Source organism: Serinus canaria, chromosome Z, assembly GCF_022539315.1.
Source record: "Serinus canaria isolate serCan28SL12 chromosome Z, serCan2020, whole genome shotgun sequence".
Taxonomy (NCBI): domain Eukaryota; kingdom Metazoa; phylum Chordata; class Aves; order Passeriformes; family Fringillidae; genus Serinus; species Serinus canaria.
In genome coordinates, this window is record NC_066343.1 from 31,678,135 (window position 1) to 31,696,268 (window position 18,134).

General features: G+C 35.9%; 1 protein-coding gene across 1 annotated transcript in view; it reads left to right on the forward strand.

Moving 5' to 3' along the window:
* The window catches only part of HOOK3 (hook microtubule tethering protein 3), a 945,081-nt gene that overhangs the window by 877,279 nt on the left and 49,668 nt on the right, over window positions 1-18,134 (forward strand). The window contains exons 3-5 of the mRNA XM_050987360.1: window positions 6,167-6,217; window positions 9,087-9,219; window positions 11,315-11,382. Coding sequence (XP_050843317.1) covers window positions 6,167-6,217; window positions 9,087-9,219; window positions 11,315-11,382 — 252 coding nt within the window. The remainder of the gene's footprint in view (window positions 1-6,166; window positions 6,218-9,086; window positions 9,220-11,314; window positions 11,383-18,134) is intronic.

Genomic DNA, 18,134 nt, shown 5'->3' on the forward strand with positions numbered 1-18,134 from the left:
TCCAGTGCTTGACAATCCCTTTCGTGAAGAAATTTTTTGTAATACTCAATTTTAACTTCCCCTGGTGCAATTTCCTCCTCTTTTCACTTGCTAACTGGGAGAAGAGACTGACCTTCGTCTCACTACAACCTTCTCCTTTTAGAAATATATTCATTACTGGATTTAATATGTGGGCATCATAGTTGCATGAGTCTAGAATATAGCTTTCCCATACTTTATGAAGTGCTATGAGAAGTGATCATTGGATTATCCCATGTGTTGTGGTAATGAGCTACATTATTTTCTTGTTGCTAAACATGGTCACTCTTTGATGCCATCAGAGCCATCTGGTGTAACAGTCACCATTTGTTCAAACTCTTGGTATCGTGAACCACGTAAAGGAGCTGGTCTAGTAGGGGAAATATAGAAAGACAATCTAAATGTAATGTGTAGGAAGTTTAGTGAAACAGTGGTTAGGAGGGCTGGTAGAGATTAGTGTAGGTCTTGTACAGCCCGCCTAACCACTGTTCATGGAAGTGCTCATAAAATTATAGAATCATAGAGTTGTTAAGTTTGGGAAAGACCTTTAAGATTGAGTTCAGCTGTCAATCTAGCACCTCCAATGTGTTCACCACAACCCATTATGTCACCATTATGCCATATCTGCACATTTTTTGAGCACTTCCGTGGGTGATGACTCTACTGTTTTGCTAGGCAGTCTGTTCCAATGGTCTACAACCCTCTCCATAAAAATCTTTTACCTAACATTTAACCTAAAACTTGCCTGATGCTACTTGAGACAGTTTCTTCCTGTCCTGTCAGTTGTTATGTGGGAGAAGGTAATGAGTGATGTGATTGTTAATTTTGAAATGTGTGTTGTCTTCTGTAGAGAAGAAACAAGAATATAAGACTGAGTTTTTTTGGGGAGGGGTTGGGAGTGGGATGCACTGGTTTCGTTAGTTTGGTTTTTTTAGCATTTTGCTTTCTGATAACTGTAGTGCTTTTGCTGTTGCTGTACCATTTGAAAAAAGCCTCACAGGAATGTTTCTAAATTCTTGGTTTTAGGGCAAGTTGTCAGACTTGAGAAATTGAACAATGCCCAGGAAAGAAAAAGGGAAATGCTAAAACCTGGGGAGCTTGCAAAGTAGGAACCACTCAGCAAGCATTGTAGCTCTTAGAACTTAACCGTATCTTTATCTCTATATTTAGTAGAGAAATGTTGTTCTTTCTTCAGGCTTAAAATTTCATGCTTATAGCATACATCAATGTACATAGTAGTTTGTGTTTTCCCTTGGGCAACAGAAAGACTTTTCACTGCTGCCTTTGCAATTTTATGATGGTTTACAAAAATAAAAAAGCAAAGCCATTAACTTTTTCCTCATGTACAATGAACACTTCTATGTAGTCCAAATTTAATTTGTGTGCAACATAGTATTTAATGGCTGAGGAAGATGACATCTTGAACATAAAACCTATACTGAAAATGAAAAGCAGATTGGAAAATAATTTGATTGCCAAACTTTTGCAGGAATGAAATACCCTAATCAAGAAAAAAATTACTGATTTGATTCATTTGGATCAATTTTGGCAATTACAGAATAAACTGTTGGCTTTCTGAGGGGTGGCATAAAAGTCCCCCTTTCCCCCCCATCCTATTTCATCCAGTGTGGAAAGCTTAGGAAGGAGAGGAAACACATTGTTCAGCTTGATTTCTGACTTCTGAACTTTTCATTTTGGCATTCAGATTACAGCATCAATTTAAAGTACAGTTTTATTTATGTTTATAGTAGCAAGCTGTGTTAGTCTTCTGAACTACACTGCCTAGTCTTTCTCTGGGTTCCACCTATAATGAGTGATGAGACACATTCCTGCAAAATGCAGTTTAAATGAGAATCCTGTGAGAGTGGTATGAACAGTGAACATGCACGCTCCCCCCCTTCTTGGTGTGTGCGCACCCACACCCACACGCCTCTGCCCACCCACCCCCCGCCCCACATGTTAACTGCAAATGGATAAAAATGTACCGTAATGAGATATCCAAGGCTTATTGGTTAAGAATTCCCACACCACTTGAAAGTGTGTGCTAGCAACATTTCCAGAGGTTATTCAAGATTTGAAATTAAAAAAAAGAAAATCCAATTTACACAGAGCCTCCAGCACAAACAGGGTTTCAGTCATACGTGTGATATAAGGGTAATGCAAAATTGGAGACTGGCTGCCATAATGTTGGAGAAAAACCAGGAAGTTAAGATAACCCATGCTTGCTTTTTGTCAACAATCACAAGCTTAAGGGCATTTTCTATTGCCCATGTCATTGGCCTTTCCCTTTGTTACACAGCTATATTAGTAAAGAGAGAGATCTAGACAGACTGCATGTACAAACCTGAGATTGGAAGCAGTAAGCAAGCTGTATTTAATAGAGATTTTATATGACAAGTGAGAATAAAAGAAAAACAGGAGAATAGAATCAAGCAACCATTAAGTCTTATGGTGTTGGCAGATCACATGATCTCTGCTTTCATTCCAGTCAGTTTATCAGGTTAATGCTGTGTAATAAGGGTCAGTGTCATACTGAGCACTGTGTGCTTGGTATGTAGTGCTATACTAAGCCAAGATGGCTGTTAGCAGAGAGAGTAACGATATTTTGACATAGAGAACACCCACGCAACTCTGGTGTGGGTATTAGTGAAATTTAGGTGTTCAAAGGACTGAGAATATTGAGGTTTCATCAATATTCTTAGATGGTAAAGAGATTGAAAATGGATAGAGGTTTGTCTAGAAATACTTATTGGGCCATCTATTGAGATTTAGATGCAAGAGATTTCTGAGGAGAAAAAAAGGAACAAATTTCTGAGGTGAAATAAAGCATAGTTCTCACTTTTCTTACCCCAGTAAACTTCACATCTTTTCCAGCAGAAGTATGGCTGCAGGGAATGAATGATAAAGGTGTTGGGAGGGTAGGTAGCATGTATATTTTTATGGAAAAGCAAGAACTCAGGTTGCTGATGCAAGCAGATAGTGGTCATGGGCTGATATCTGAACAATGGTTTAATACTCTATAGTCATAATCTGTATTGACAATTCTGTCTGTTGTGGTCTGACATTACATAATTTAATGGTCGTTGTTTACTACAGTTAGGTTTTTCTATGAGCCTAAGAAAGGTATCTCTGGACAACTGTCACCTCTGTGACTTAGAATTCTGATCTAATAGGTTGTCTTTAACACTTTCTTAGGCTGTTGTTCGTTTTCATTTAGCCGCTTGAGGTCTTAGTTTCATATGCTTTGACCTCATAAATGTTGCTGGAACTACTCAGTTCAATTTCAAAGTACAAAATTTTAGTTGTAGTTTGCCTATGATGATCCCCTCTCTGCCAGGGGCAGTAAAATCATCTAAGTTTATTGACTGCAAGCAAGTTAGGAAAAAAATTGAGAGCTGTCTGAGTAATACTGAAGATCATGGTTAAGTTTAAGTCAGTCTTAATCTTAAAAGAAGTCTATAAAGAAGCTGCTTTAACCTCACAATTGTCTGATTGTGCAAAGTACAAAGATGGTACAGTTAATTCTTAAAAATAAGCTACCCTCGTACTGTTGATTGACAGTGGGGTGAAACAAGATGCCAAAGATTTCTTTTTCAGTTAGTTTGTTGTTCTCTTCTTTCAAGGATGCTGCCCTATAAGCTCTTTTTCATGATGTATTTGATCAATATTGGTTTTGTTTCAGTATCTCGACTGTTAGCACTATAAAAGTTACATAGAGGAAGGTGACTCTTTGTGTTTAAGGAATTTTAATTCAAAAATGCTTACAAGGATAGGTGGAAAGAAGTATTTCACAGGTTTCCATTTGGTTTCTCATTTTTTTGGGATTATGTTCAAGTTCAAGGTTCCTCACAAATGTTCTCATCGGTAAACTGGACTTAAATTCTGCAACATGGCCCTTGCATTTCCATGGCTCTTTCTGCAGCAGACTCAGGTAAATTATAAACCAGAAGATTTTAGTTAATCAAGTTTGAAAATAAAATTCCAATGAGTGCAGTATTCTTTGTGATGATTTGATATAAAAGTAAAATGTCCTAATTTCTTTAAATTCTTAAATCTGTTGCAGACTTTGGTTATGATTATGCATTGCCTTTGAGTGGTGGTCTTGGTTGTTGTTGGGCAGACACCTAGGAAATCGTTGAAGCTCTTACAGAACCATGCTGAGTTGTGTGTATTACTACAGAAAAAGTATGTGCTTTGGTGTAGAAGGTGTAAACTGCCTGTTATGCCATTTAGGGAGTGACAATAAATGTTCTCATATACATGCTATAATGTAACATTTCCAGTTCTCATTCTAGGTTGTCAGGGTATTTGATGTGTCCCTTTTCAGGTCTCAATGAATTTTTGTTTCTTGTATGACTTTGACTTAAAATTCAGTGATTATGGAGACAGTTAGAATGTTCCTATATCTTAATAAGGAATCAACTTCTGCCACTTCTTTCCAAAAGTATATTAATAGGAGTCAGGTAATCAGATTGTTATCATTTTGGTTTTTTGGCAAAAATCTTCTAGTGTGTGTATCCTGTTCCTTTCTTGAGTCTGGAATTTACTTTCATCACCTCATTTTGTTTGTTGACTATATTGAAATGTTGCATTTGTCCCTGGATTTCAGTATCACATTTCCTAACAGCCATCAGGTAATTTGAAAGGTAAATAATTTCTGTCAGTGGGCATAATCTCCTAACTGGGTATTTCTAGAATGCAGTCAAGAATATAAAATTTATGCTGGGCAATTAGAACTTGAGAGGTTTTGCTCTCCCTTCCACAGTTTGCTGCTGTGGCTGCTGCTATCAGTGAGAGAACTTTGTGAATCCTGTTTATATTGGTTTTAGTCTTTGCAAATTCTGTTTAAACTTCAGTCATGCAATCATTTAGGTTGGTAAAGGTCCTTAAGATCATAGAATCCAACCATATACTGCCAAGTCCACCAGTAAGGCCTGTCCCAGTGTACCACATCTACAGAGCTCTTTGCACACCACAAGGAGGGTGACTCAGTCATGTCCTGCGTAGCCTGTTTCAGTGCTTGATAATCCTTTCTGATAAAGAAATGTTTCCTGATACTCTTCCTGGCAAAACTTGAAGCCTTTTCCCCTTGTCCTATCTCTTGTAACCTGGGAGAAGAGGCTGACCCCCACCTGGCTACAGCCTCCTTTCAGGGAGTTGTAAAGAATGATAAGGTCACCCCTGAGCCTCCTTTTCTCCAAGCTAAACAACCACAGCTCCCTCAGCCACTTCTCTGTCCCAGGAAACAGTGTCTTGATTCTGTTATCTAAATTTCTTAAATACTTGAACAGTAATTTTTCAGGTAATCTCTAGCAGTTACTTTCAGCAAAGATTCTTTTTTTTTTTTCCTCTGAATTTCACCTGTGAGACCCACTGGCATTTTTAAAATTTTAAATATACTATTTCCAGAGACAATGCAAATGGATTTTTGCTGGGAAGGGGACAGTACTCATTATTAGAGGAATGTGACATACATCCTGTACAGCAGGAGGTACTTAGCTAATACCATTGGTTATGAGAGTGAACAGAAGCTACCTTTGTATAGCAGTGAAGTCATCTTGGAGAAATGTAAACTTTGCAAGATACTGTAAGGCAGACATTCATTTATAAAAACTGGTAGGAGGGACAGAAAATGACAAGAACAAAAACAAAAGAGCTAAGAGGAATAATTAATAAGAAAAACAAAAAATGAACTTATATGGGTTGAGAATAAAGGATGATACTGAGCAGTAGCTGATTTTGGTTTGGAAGAAGAGGTTTATCTCTGCAGAAAGTAGATTACTAGGATACTTCAAGAGAAGAAAGGAGGGAAATAATGTTTCAACTTCGGATGCAAAAATAATCCTAGGATAAACAAGTACCTAAAAACATTCATGCCATAGGATCTGATTTAAAGCCTATCCAATACAATGTTATATTTTTCATATATTTAAATGGGTTCTGTGAATCATAAAGATTTGTAATCACATCTGGAAGTCTGATCATAAGGGCCTCTTGCATAACTTTCGTGATTCTAAATTTAACTGTGTGTAAATAGAGGTAATTATATCCTTCTTTTGTGTGATTCTTCTGTGATTACCCACTTTATGATAATTTTTCTGTAAAATACTCCCTGTATTTATTGTATTTCCTCTTTCTTTTCAAATAGGTAAGCAACCTGAAGAAAATTTTAAAAGGGATACTGGATTACAACCATGAGGTAAGAACCATTTGAACTAATCTTCATCTGCTTGCCTTTTGAGTTATATATTTTCATTAACCTGTGGAAGATAAATTGTATTCTGCAGGTTAAGTTCTGACATTTTCTTGCAAACCTTTTGGCATATATAGTGATTCATGGCCTATTCCCTAGTCTTAGCCTTCTCTAAACCTTCTCACCTTCTTTATTGAATACTTGGGAGTACCAGGGAAGCCTGATATGCAAATTTTTTCATGTGAAGAATAAATGGCTTTACTGACTATGTTCTAAAGATGGACTTTGTGTCTGATGTACTGTAATGTAATGTACCTGCGTCTGATTTTTTTTCCTTCTTCCTCTGTAGCTGAAGTCTGCTCTTTTCCTTATTTTTCTCTCGATGAGAGTGAGTGAAGACCATTTCTAGCCTCTCCCCGCATTAAGATTTTAAATGAAATATTTTAATTCAGGTGTATTGGACTCCAGTCTTTGTCATTCTCTCTTATTTTGAGCAAACTCAGCGCTGTCCAGAGGAGACAGTGGTGAATCTTCAGCTAAAATATGCTTTCTGTGATGTTTGAGACTAATTGATCTGTACAGGTGGCGGCACAAAATCCATAATATGCATGTTCTAGACATTGCTTGTTTCAAAATACTGTCTTCTTGTAAATGCCACAGAGATTAAGTTATTTGTTAATAAATTGAAGTACTTCAGAAAGAAAAATTTAGTCTTGGGAGGTCATATTCAGTAAATTATTAGGTATCCATATTTAAATAATGTTGAAAAGTGATGATTAAGCAACCTGGTCATGACTGGGAACACTAAAAAGAAACAGATCAGGTTTTTGTCAAGGAAAAGTAATTTTACTAAGACAAAGTGATGCAAGCTTCTTTTTGGTTGGTTAGTATGTATGATGATTAAGTCTCTGGTGTCAAAATTTTACATTTAGGCAAATTCTGAGTGGATTCAAGCTGATTAATTTCTGTAAAGGTAGTGCACATTGATAAATCTCACTGCATTTTGGTTTAGGATTTTTTTCCTACTGAGGCAATGCTGGAGCTGATTGTAGGGGTCATCTGGATTCTACTAATGAATTCTGCTTATGTTTTCCTTAACATTATTCCCTCCCTCACTACAAAAGTATAGATATGTTTATGGATTTTACGTGATGTAGTTAAAAGGATTTGAAAAATGTGTATGCTAATATTGTTCACCTTCAAAAATTCAGAAATTTGTATTGCGTTCAGAATAATAATCAGTAAAAATGCTACATTTGCTGTCTTTGTCTGTTGAAGTGTAGAAGAACAAGATGTCTAAGTTAACTATAGCTTTCATGCTTTGTTCTGCTTCAGTTAATCTTGCTGCAGACCTCTGCTGCTCTGGAACTAAAACTTAATATTTTTGTAAATTAATAATTCTTTTGTCTTTTGAAAATGGGTTAAGTGCTCTTTATCACCTCAAGATAGTTATTATAGAGTCTATCCTTCATTTTTGTATTTTTTTCAGGGCTTTTGATGGGTTTTTTTTGTTCTTTTTCTTTAATTTTTTTCTCTTGTTGATTGCAAACTCTGTTCACACCTTCACATCCTTTGCTTCTTCCTAGAGCCTGCCAATTTACCTCTCTCCTTCAGGTTTCCTCAACAGGAGTTTTATTGTCAGTGACTATGAAGTCACTTTAGTATTGTTAACTTAAACTCACCATTGCATTTGGAAGAATTTCAGGGATTACAGATCAATATAAAAATGCATACCAGAATCAAAACACATTGTATTTTCAGTTAATGCAGCCTGTGTATGGTGGTAATGTTTTCCATTGTGGCTGATATATTCACAGAATTCTTTCGACCTAAAGAAAGTCTTTTCCAACAGGAGTGAATCTGTGTCCTTTAAAGTATGCAGAGATTTTTTAGTAGTGTTTTTAGTTGAGATTTTTAGTAATTAATTCTTTGAGAAAACTGCTGAAAAATCCTACCATTCCACAACACAAAACAAACTGTACATAATCAGAACGAAATGACAACACTACCACAAAACCCAGCCCTACTAATCTTTACAATAGCTTGTTTTTTGTATTCTTCTTATAAGCTGTGTTTTTTGTAAGTGTCTTAACCTGATTTCTGTTTTTCTTGGGTATTGCACAAAAGAGAGCATGCAGCAAACACATGACTGATTCTCTCTATATAGTCATTGTTTCCTTATTGGACCCTGTTTAAGAAGTTACAGTTTCTTTTTATCTGCAATTAGTGTGTCAGTGATGTGTTTAATTCCAAATTTCATATTCATATTTTCAACCCCCTGTTCAGTAAAGAGCAATTTAGCAGAATTGTCTAGTTCCTTCTACTGCCAATCATTAATCCTTAATGATCTTTAATGATAAATCAGATAACCTTAATAGCGAGTCACACGGGCTTTTATTTTGCAGGGTTTTTTCTTTCTTTCTGCATGTGGGCTGTTTAATTACATATCATTGTACTATTACCTCAGATTCTCTTCCATGGAACAGCTTTCTTAGCTGTAAGACTTGCCATATATCCTTAAATTTGCTAAAAGTGTGAGGGTTTTTTGCCGTCTTGTATTTGTCACCTGTCAGTGTTAGATATATGTATTGTATAGGTGAAACATTTAATGTTTCAACATTTAATTTTTTAAGCAAGAATCTTCCTAAGTGTTTTTCTAGTAGTTGTTATCTTTTCCCAAGTATTATTTGTATCAAACGGTATGATTTTTTACTGGGATATTATGTTAAGCAATTTGGTTTGTTTTGAAGGTGTATTCAAAACTATAATAAAAGTAAGAGTGAATTGCTGTTGACTCTGAATCATCCTTGTATGAAATAAATTGATATGTATATGTGCAGCAATAAAGCAATGTATGTACTTTGTCTTTATGCAGATTCTAGGGCAACAGATAAATGACTTCACCCTTCCTGATGTTAACCTGATTGGAGAGCATGCTGATGCTGCGGAGCTTGGGAGAATGCTTCAACTTATTTTGGGATGTGCTGTGAATTGTGAACAGAAACAAGGTAATAAATTTTGAAAACAGGTTTTCTTGGTTATTGTGCAACTATTAAGGAGAAAAATTATATTTATTGGGTTTCTGTCAGAGACAGATTTTTTTTTTTTTTAATAAAAATTATGACATTAGTTGTACAGATAGTAATTTTTTTTTGGTGTAAGCTACTCTGCTTTTGGAGACTCAGACTGGAATTGGATTTACTTCCAAGATACATATTTTCTGTTTTGGTTTGCTGAGTTGAAAAATCAGTGTACAAAGAAAAAAAATTTATGGATACACCTTTTAATCATTTATGAGGTAGATCAGGATAGTTAAGAATGGAAAAATGTGATTATTGCATTATTCAGGATAACTCTTGATTGTAGAGATGCACTCCAGGCATCATTTTACTACATGGCCAAAAGCCATCAGTCTGACTGGTGCTTGGTCTGACGATATGTCTGGTGCGAATTGGATTTCTGTAGTTTCTGAGATGTTTCTATGGGGTTGGCAGATAGGAGAAAGTAATGCTGGCAACCATGCCCTTTTGGGCAACAGCTGAAGATGGTACACTGTAAGGTTATCCAAAAAGTCACTTCAGGCCAGTTGCCAGACAATTGAATCCCACTTTAGCAGTCCCTGAAGGAAACTCCTGTCTCTCTATCCAAGTGGCACTGACTATAATTCAGACCTGCACAAATACAGTAGAGAACAATTTATCTTTCTTAAAGGTGCAGAGAGGATGTGATGAACACTGGAGATGTTTGTTAGATCTCTAGATATGTGCTGGATCTCATGTTCTAAACTTGCTGTGTGTGCAGGCTGTAAATTGTTGCCCAGTTACCTTAAATTACACTTCATTCAAGCCAAATGAAGGTAATGGCAAATGCAAATGTTTATTCTAAATAAATTAAACAATAAACATAGTCATGTGTTGGAAAATAAGACTTTTATTTTTCTGTATTTGTGTGACAGTTGCATCAAATAAGTGTGTCTTCTAGATGTAGCTCATTTTGTGTTTGATTGCTGCCAAGGTTTTAGGCCTCTTGCTTGGTGCATCTTAACTTTACAGCTAGTTTCCCCTGTCCAGTTAACCTAGGTGACTAAATCACTTTAGTTTCTCCTTCTGAAATTACTTCTATTCTCTTAACCAGGAGGTTGTCTGGCTATTCTATTAATTAAAATAGGAGTAGGGTTCTTCCACAAGTACATAAATAACTCTGGTTTATTAAACCTCCTGTCATCTCTGTTTTATTTAAAATTATCTTCCTTTTGGTGACTATTAGTAATTTTTAAGTGGGAAGTATACCTTGATCTTGTATTCCCTTAACTTTTTTAGTCTGGACATTAAAAATTCACATTTGGAATACCAGAACAATCTGTACTTTGAACAAGGTTCGGCATGAGCAAATTACCCTCTTAAAGGTGACTTTCCCTAGCGTCTTTCTCTTAATCACATCATTAAAAGAATAAAGGAGATAATGTTTGACTAGAAACTGTATTGTACTGGGCAAGTAATTTACTCCTTGACTTAGTCTAAATGTCAGAATTTGTTCTTTGGGCTACTGTATCACCTTACAAGGTAACTCTTGGGTAGCTCACATGTACACATAGCTGAGCACTTAAAAAGTGGAGGGGACTTAATTTTTTATGTACTACAGAAATAAGAATGGACTCCAAATATGAACATGAAAATGCTTTAAAATGAGGATGCTGTAGGAAGGCAGGCTGTTACCGTTACACTTACAAAAAAGGACAACCTATGCATGGATCATGTACCTCAAGAGCCTGAATAGTTTGGGAACAAAGTGAGAAAAGGATAAAAGTAGTTCTTTCAGAAGTGTGAGATGCCAGGGGAGGAAAAAGGGCAATCATATACTTTTTTCATTGTACTTTTTTCATTGTACTTTTTTCATTCTTGAGTTCAAATAAGCCTAGATTTGTATCTTAACAGGCTTGCGGTAAAATCTTGTTGAATTTGTTGGGGTGGAACTTGACTGGTGCATATACATTTCAGTGTCATCCATGGCATCTAGTCATTTTGTGGGAAGGATGCAGCATCTGGTCTTACTTTCTGTGACTTGAGTTTCAACATTGACATTTCAGAATGCTTTTATTTTCAGAGTACATCCAGACCATAATGATGATGGAAGAATCAGTTCAACATGTTGTCATGACAGCCATTCAGGAGGTATGCTGGGGTGCCCACAGTGTGTGAAAATTTAGTCTTTCATTATTTTACAGAAGTCTGCTTTTTCCCAGTTAGGAAAAACTTAGTTGAAAGTAAAGAAAATCAGGGACATAGATTTTGCCTTTTTACAGTGAAAAATTTCTTATTTTTCCTTAGAACAATCTAGCTTTATGACAAAGAACTTTGGTTGAATGTCCCACTTTTCTTTAAATCTAGAAGACTAAAACTTCTAGATATTTTTGATACTGGGTTCCCTTTTCTTTTCCCACCCTGTGAATCCTGAAGTGCACTAGATTGATTTTCTGTGCATAACCAGTTACTGTAGAATTTTGTCAGAATTTGTACCTTGACACAGCAAAATTTCATAAACTTTTTTTTTTTAATTTAGTAGACAAGTGAAAAGAAAGAATTGGGTAATGGTATTGTTTTGTCAGCTGTAGTGTTATGAATTGGGTAATGATATGTAAGATGAACATATATGAATAATACTGTAGGCTGGTATGTTTTTACAAGTCAGTGAGTGTACTGCAGTCCATTTTGTAGAAGTGCTCTTCTGTGGTAAATCAAAACCACAGTGTTAGCCGCTGAAGCCCCTATGTGACTTACAAGAAGTCCAAAGTGCCTATAATACAAATATCTAACAGTCTGTAGATGTTTGCTGCAGAGCAGGTGACTAGCTAGAGCAGGCCACTAGTATGGCAGGAAAGCACTAGTAATCCCATCTCTTCTGAACCAGAACAAGAGAATCTAAATTCCACATTGAGCTTTAGAGCAGTTTCTCATCTCTATAATATTTAAATAGAGAAAGAAATATTGGTGAGGTAGAAGGGAATCTCTCCACAGTCATCATTTTGACCAGTGCTGTATCCATGCAGTCATACATTTAGTTGTCTGTGTCCAGACTGCTGGCTGTAACACAGCAGAGAGGACTTTGGAAATGAGCATCAAAAGAATTGTTATCTAAATCATCTTCCAGTCAGTGCTGCCAAGCACCAGTTTGCTGGAGTTTTGGCATATTTTACTTTTTTGTAAGTTTTGTAACTGTAATAAACAGTATTTTGGTGGATTTTTCTAGTGTTTTTTATTAAACCCAAATTGCAGCATCATTGACTTCTGAGCCATCTTGAAATAGAAAAACTTCTTTTATCTTCCTTCTTTATAGTGAAAATCTATTTGATTTTTATAAAAGTCTCCTTTATTTAATAAAATAGTCCATTGAAGCAGCCCACAGTTTTCAGCATTTCATGAGTAAACTTTGAACTTGTTCAGTGTGTGTGCCCTTTTGCTGACATGATGAGTAGAAGTAGGAAGACATGACAGAGTTAGAGTATGTGCTTCTGGAAGAGATTTTTAAAATTCAGTGAATCAAAAAGCTTAGTATTCAGCTACTGGCACAGTTCTGAGTGATTTTATACTACTTTGCAGTCTTAGAAATCAAAGGCATTTCAGGCCCAAATCTCAAGCGCTTAATGAAGAGGTGAGAAAGTGTCTCAGACTTTGAGGTACTTGTAGAGCAAGGCCTCTCCATTATTTTTCAATGGCCTTGGAGTTTGGAGAAGTCCCAGTCAGCTGGAAGCTAGCAAATATTATTCCAGTTTTTAAGAAGAGAAAGAAGAAAGATGCTGTCAGTTACAGGCCTGTCTCACTTCAGTGCCTGGCAAAATTATGAAGAAGGTTACTCTGGGAGTTTGATCATAGCCAGCACAGATTGATATGGGAAGAGTTTAAAGGGGTGAGACTTAATGGGATTTTGTAAGGAGGTTTTTTTATTTCTTAGACTCATAGCAACTCCTAGAAATCAAGTGACTTAGAAAAAGCAGTGTGTAGGAAATTAGCTATATATGAATTTTTGAAAAGTTGGTATATCACTTAATCCAAACATTTTAAAGCATTTGACATTGCAGGTAGTCTTCAAAATTTGGTGTGTCAGAAGACCTCTCTAGGCTTTAATAATGTATTATGTAATTAATTTTTCTGTTTCAGCTGAGCACGTACGCATTTTTTGGTGCTTCTTTGGTTATTGTAAATCATTTTACTCATGAAAGTATTTCACAAGGCACAGTAGAACAACTTTTCTCAATATTTTTTAATGTAGAAGCTGATTTTCAATGGGAAAGCATTTTATAGGCCAAATTTTATTCAGTTATTTCATTTTTTATTAAAATGTGGTTTTTCATAATTTATTTTTTTCACTTATTTAAATGTTTGAAATATGCCTTGTGCTCCATAAAGGTTTAATAAATGAAACAGTGGTTTTCTGTTAGTTTTTCAGTATAGTCAAATTGGTCTGCTGTGTTGTCACCACTTAGAATCTGAGATGCTAATCTGCAGATGTAGGTATCAAAATGCAAGTTGTGCACAAAATACAAGACTGAATACATTTATATATGTAATATAACAGGGTTCTTTATTTCATGATTTTCAGATTTTTTTAAAGGCCCAAAGTATTTTTTCTTGGAGAAATTATTTTGCCCATTATATATTTCCCTTTCCACCTTCCCCTTCTGTCATTTTCCCAAGTCTCTTCCTGGAGTGGCCAAGTTCATTGTTGATGAAGGTGGTAGCTTAAGTAAACAAATTTTTTGGCTCTGCTGTTTAGAACATCTCTAAATTTGATCACTTAGCAGCTCTCTGTGCAGGTCAAGTTGAAAGTTAGAATAGTGTCAAGAGTGGTGTCAAAACTTGCTGAGCAGGGAGTAGGAAAAAGGTGCTTACTGTCTGGGATAACACCAATGGTGTTACTTCTACTTTTTGGTTTTGTGCTGTTTTTCCCTCCTTTATTTTTTCCTCATTGTTTAAAATTTTATTTTTTCTGAAGTAAAATTATTTTTTGAATAGTTAGGAAATTATATAAAAGTATTTTATTGGGTCTATCAACAGATAGGCTGGAGGTAGACTGGGTATCAACTGGATGAAGAAGAAAGTCCAGCTGCTTTAAAGGATATACTGTGTCAAACATAGCCATGACTCATAAAAACTAACATAAAGATGTTCTAAGAAAGAAAAAGAACGTGAGTACAGAAGCTAGGTTTTGACATAGCTTTGTGGGCACTTAAGTGAGCTTATACAGTATTATTAAATGTAGAAAAAGCATTTCAGATAAAGCAAGTGTTTTGGATTTCAAAATCATCAACTAAATAGAGCAACTGTGTTTGCAAAATCATGTGTGGGGGAAAAAAGCTTTCATAATTCATGTTATTCATGCTTGCAGGTTTTGTGATGGTTCTACCCCTTCCCTAATCTTCATGTATCCATGACAACACAGCTTCATATTTTACAGTGAAAGCAGTAAAAAAGTGAAGGTTTTCATAATTTGGGATTAGCAGACCTACAAGTATTATGTAAGATACCATACCAAAGCTATGAGCATGAAAAAATTTAGATGTAAAGGTTTAACAGGGAATGACAGCTGCTTCTTATAAAACTAGACAGATAACTGTAGGAATTGTCATATTGTCCAGTAATTGCACCATTTAAAAGCCATACTGACTGCTATGCAAAATAAACCAGAAAAAGAACAAGCCTGTACATGCTAGTTGCTAGTTTATTTCACTCTGGGAAGCTCTTAAGCAGGATTTTCTTTCTCCTGTAGAGGCCTAATGCAATTGCTTGAATTTGCAAGTGCATTTTTAATGTTTCCCTTTTTATAATCTCTGCTAATCATCCTCCATTAAAGTTACATGTGAAAATAGGTGATTATACTATATTTACACTAAATGATAAATTCAGAAATGAATGCCAGTTCCAGTGCTGCAAAATTGTGGAGGTAAACCTTTATTCCCTTTGTAGTCTGGTCCTGAGGAAGACTTGCAGATGTTAAGGGAAAATGAGAAGGACACTTCCTCCTGCTTTTTATTCTCTTGACTGATTTAAAATACAAATGAAAGTTTGTCCATCTAAAGTATTACCATTGATCCACACCTCTCAAGACCATGTGCTCTAGTATCACACTTGCAAGTTGCATATGAAGCTCTGAAATGACATCAGTTTTTCATTAATTTCTTCTGACTGTGAACTTTTAAATAAAGGAAATATATAGAAGAAAACAGTATGGAAATTTGCTTTCAAAATTATTAAAAGTATTTTAAGGTTAGTGATAAATAATGCAGAAAAAGGTGATGTGCCAGTGAGCAGATAACTGATTAAATGAGCATTTTGCAAGTCTAAATTTTGATAATATCAGAGAATGCTGATTGACCAGAAACAAATTCAGGAATAGGGAAAATTAGGCGAGCCTCTTATCTTGCATTTTTTAGGTGGATGGAAGGTGTAGTGTGTGTTTCAAGTTGATATGCCTATCTGTATGAAATCTGGCCTATCTGTATGAAATCTTAGAACATGTTCAGTAAAAGTTTCCTTGAAATTTAAAAAAAATCTGAATTAAGAGAGGTAAGTTTGGGTACGTGAGTGGAGTTGTGTGCTCTATTGGCTGTTTTATTTATGGTAAAGTTTTTGTTTTTCAATGAGGAGAAGCTGTATACATGAATCCTGAAGCAGAACCTGGTCAAGACATTTTCTTGCATAGACCATTTACTATTTACAGTATGTGGGGAGATGTGTAGGGAAAAGATGGAAGCACTCATTTGCCATGATAATTCTACCTTTACATCCAACTTATTACAGTTTTATTGTTAACTGATGTTCAGAAGTTGGATTCCCATGTTCCTTTTAAGTTATCTAACGATCTCCTTCTTGTTCTTTGTCTGATTGTGGTACTGGACACAAAATGATCCCTTAAATGTCATCTTTAGCTTTTCCACTATACATACCACAGACCATCCAATTGCAAGGTGCTTTCTATTGCACTGAGTCATGTGAGATACATCTGGACATGTATCTGTGGCTTTTGCCCTTGGTGCCTCATTCACATTTCCTCATCACATTCTTAATGTACCTCGTGGAGTGAAATTCACACCTGTAATGTGCATTCATGGTACACCCAGAATATATATCTCCAGTATCTAATCCTATTCCAGATAATATCCTCTTTTCTGGACATTTTTGCTAAGGGTTCTTAAGGACAGGATGTTTTGGGAGACATGGCAAAATTTGTTGAAGAAAATAGGGTTTATATTATTAGCCATGGCCTATCTTATGGCAAGTCACAGAAAGCAATGACACCACAGTGGCCTCTAGTGGGTTGTGTGGTCACTTGTGTTCCTGCTACCCTAAGTCTTGGACAGGCCTGTTGAGCTGGTTTTTTAAAGAGGAAGTTGTGTTAGGGCCAGAAAGGGGTGGTGGCTGTTAGGGACATGTTGTACACCCTTGCAGGCTGCATGCAGCATGGGACCTGCCTGTTGGAAAGTGCTGACTTAGCAGAACTTATTTGTACGTGTGTGAGTACATGTGTCCAAAGTGTGTTTGTGAAGAGCATTGTGTAATATAAAATACTGAGAGGAATTCAGTTTTTGGCTAATGTGGGGATATCCTTGTTAGTCATCTGGAAAAGCTGGTGAAATACAGTATTCAAAGTGTGAATGAACATCACAGAGCAGGGAGGGATTGGGAGGTGTTGTTTAAATTATAATCAGTTTAGAAAATAGGGTCCTAAGTTGAAAATAAGTTTGTAATGCCATTATATATGGTAATGAAAAAGACAAAACTTCATTTTACAGGAGATAGCTCTGTGCCTAGGGACTTTATAATTATTGTTGCAAAGTGTGGGCTTGATGTAATGCTTCTTCGTGGAGTAGTTTGTCATTGTAAAGATGTAGAAGAAAATGGAAGAAATTTGGCAGATGTTGTCAGGGTGTGAGAAGGACTGCTGAGGAGAGATAGATTAATCTAAATAATGCAGCTAAATCCTAGTTAAGGAAATGGAAAAAGTGAGAGAAATGTTAGTGTATGATTTCAATGATGTGAATGTCAAACAGATTTTTCACTTGTACTTGGTGATAATAAACAGGATTGAGAAGTGAAGGCTCTGTGTATCCCAAAAGACCTTGCTAAGGACAATAGTGCAGAAGCACTGATTTATAGAAGGAATAAAGGAAGTACTGTCTCTGGAGAGAGTTACCAGGCTAGGCAGGAGATTCTGGGGAAGAAAACTTGTTCTGATTTTGGTTAGGATAAGGGCTTTTTAGTTGTAACTTTCCTGAATCGCGTAATTGGAGAGCTCTTAGAACATCATGCGTTTGGACAGAAACAGTCAGTGCCGTTTTGTAATGATGCCTTTTGAATTAGTTACAGTGTATTTCTCATTTGCAAGACTGTTCCTGTTTTTGTCCTACAACTTTTAGTAAGAACATTGCTTAATTATGTTTGCTTCGGCTGTGTGGGAGGACGTTGCTGAGCTACAAGTTTGCTGGGTTTGATTTTACTTTACCAACTGGTGCCGCTGATTGTTAGGTTACTATAAGAAAACGTATCAGCTTTTTTCTTTCTTTTGATCCGTACATCAGTCAGTTTTGTAGGATTAATTTGAGGGTTTGGCTGGGATTGTTTTTTGTTTTGTTTTGTTACTTTGGTTTTTTCATAATCTAGGCCAAAACCACTATCAGCTATTCCTGCACTGAAGTACTACAAAAGGAATTGTAATACTCATTTCAGGAATGCACTCTACTGAATTACTTTTTAACGTTGAAAATTACAGACAACTCCAGAGCAGAATTTTTTTCACCTTTGTTTTGCACTAGTAGTTGAGATAAATATGTCCTGGAGTTGAGTGAAATAAATAAATAAATAGATGTTAATATCCAAGTAATAGAAATATGAAAAAGCCCTTCACTAGCAGAGAAAAATTAAAGCCAGGT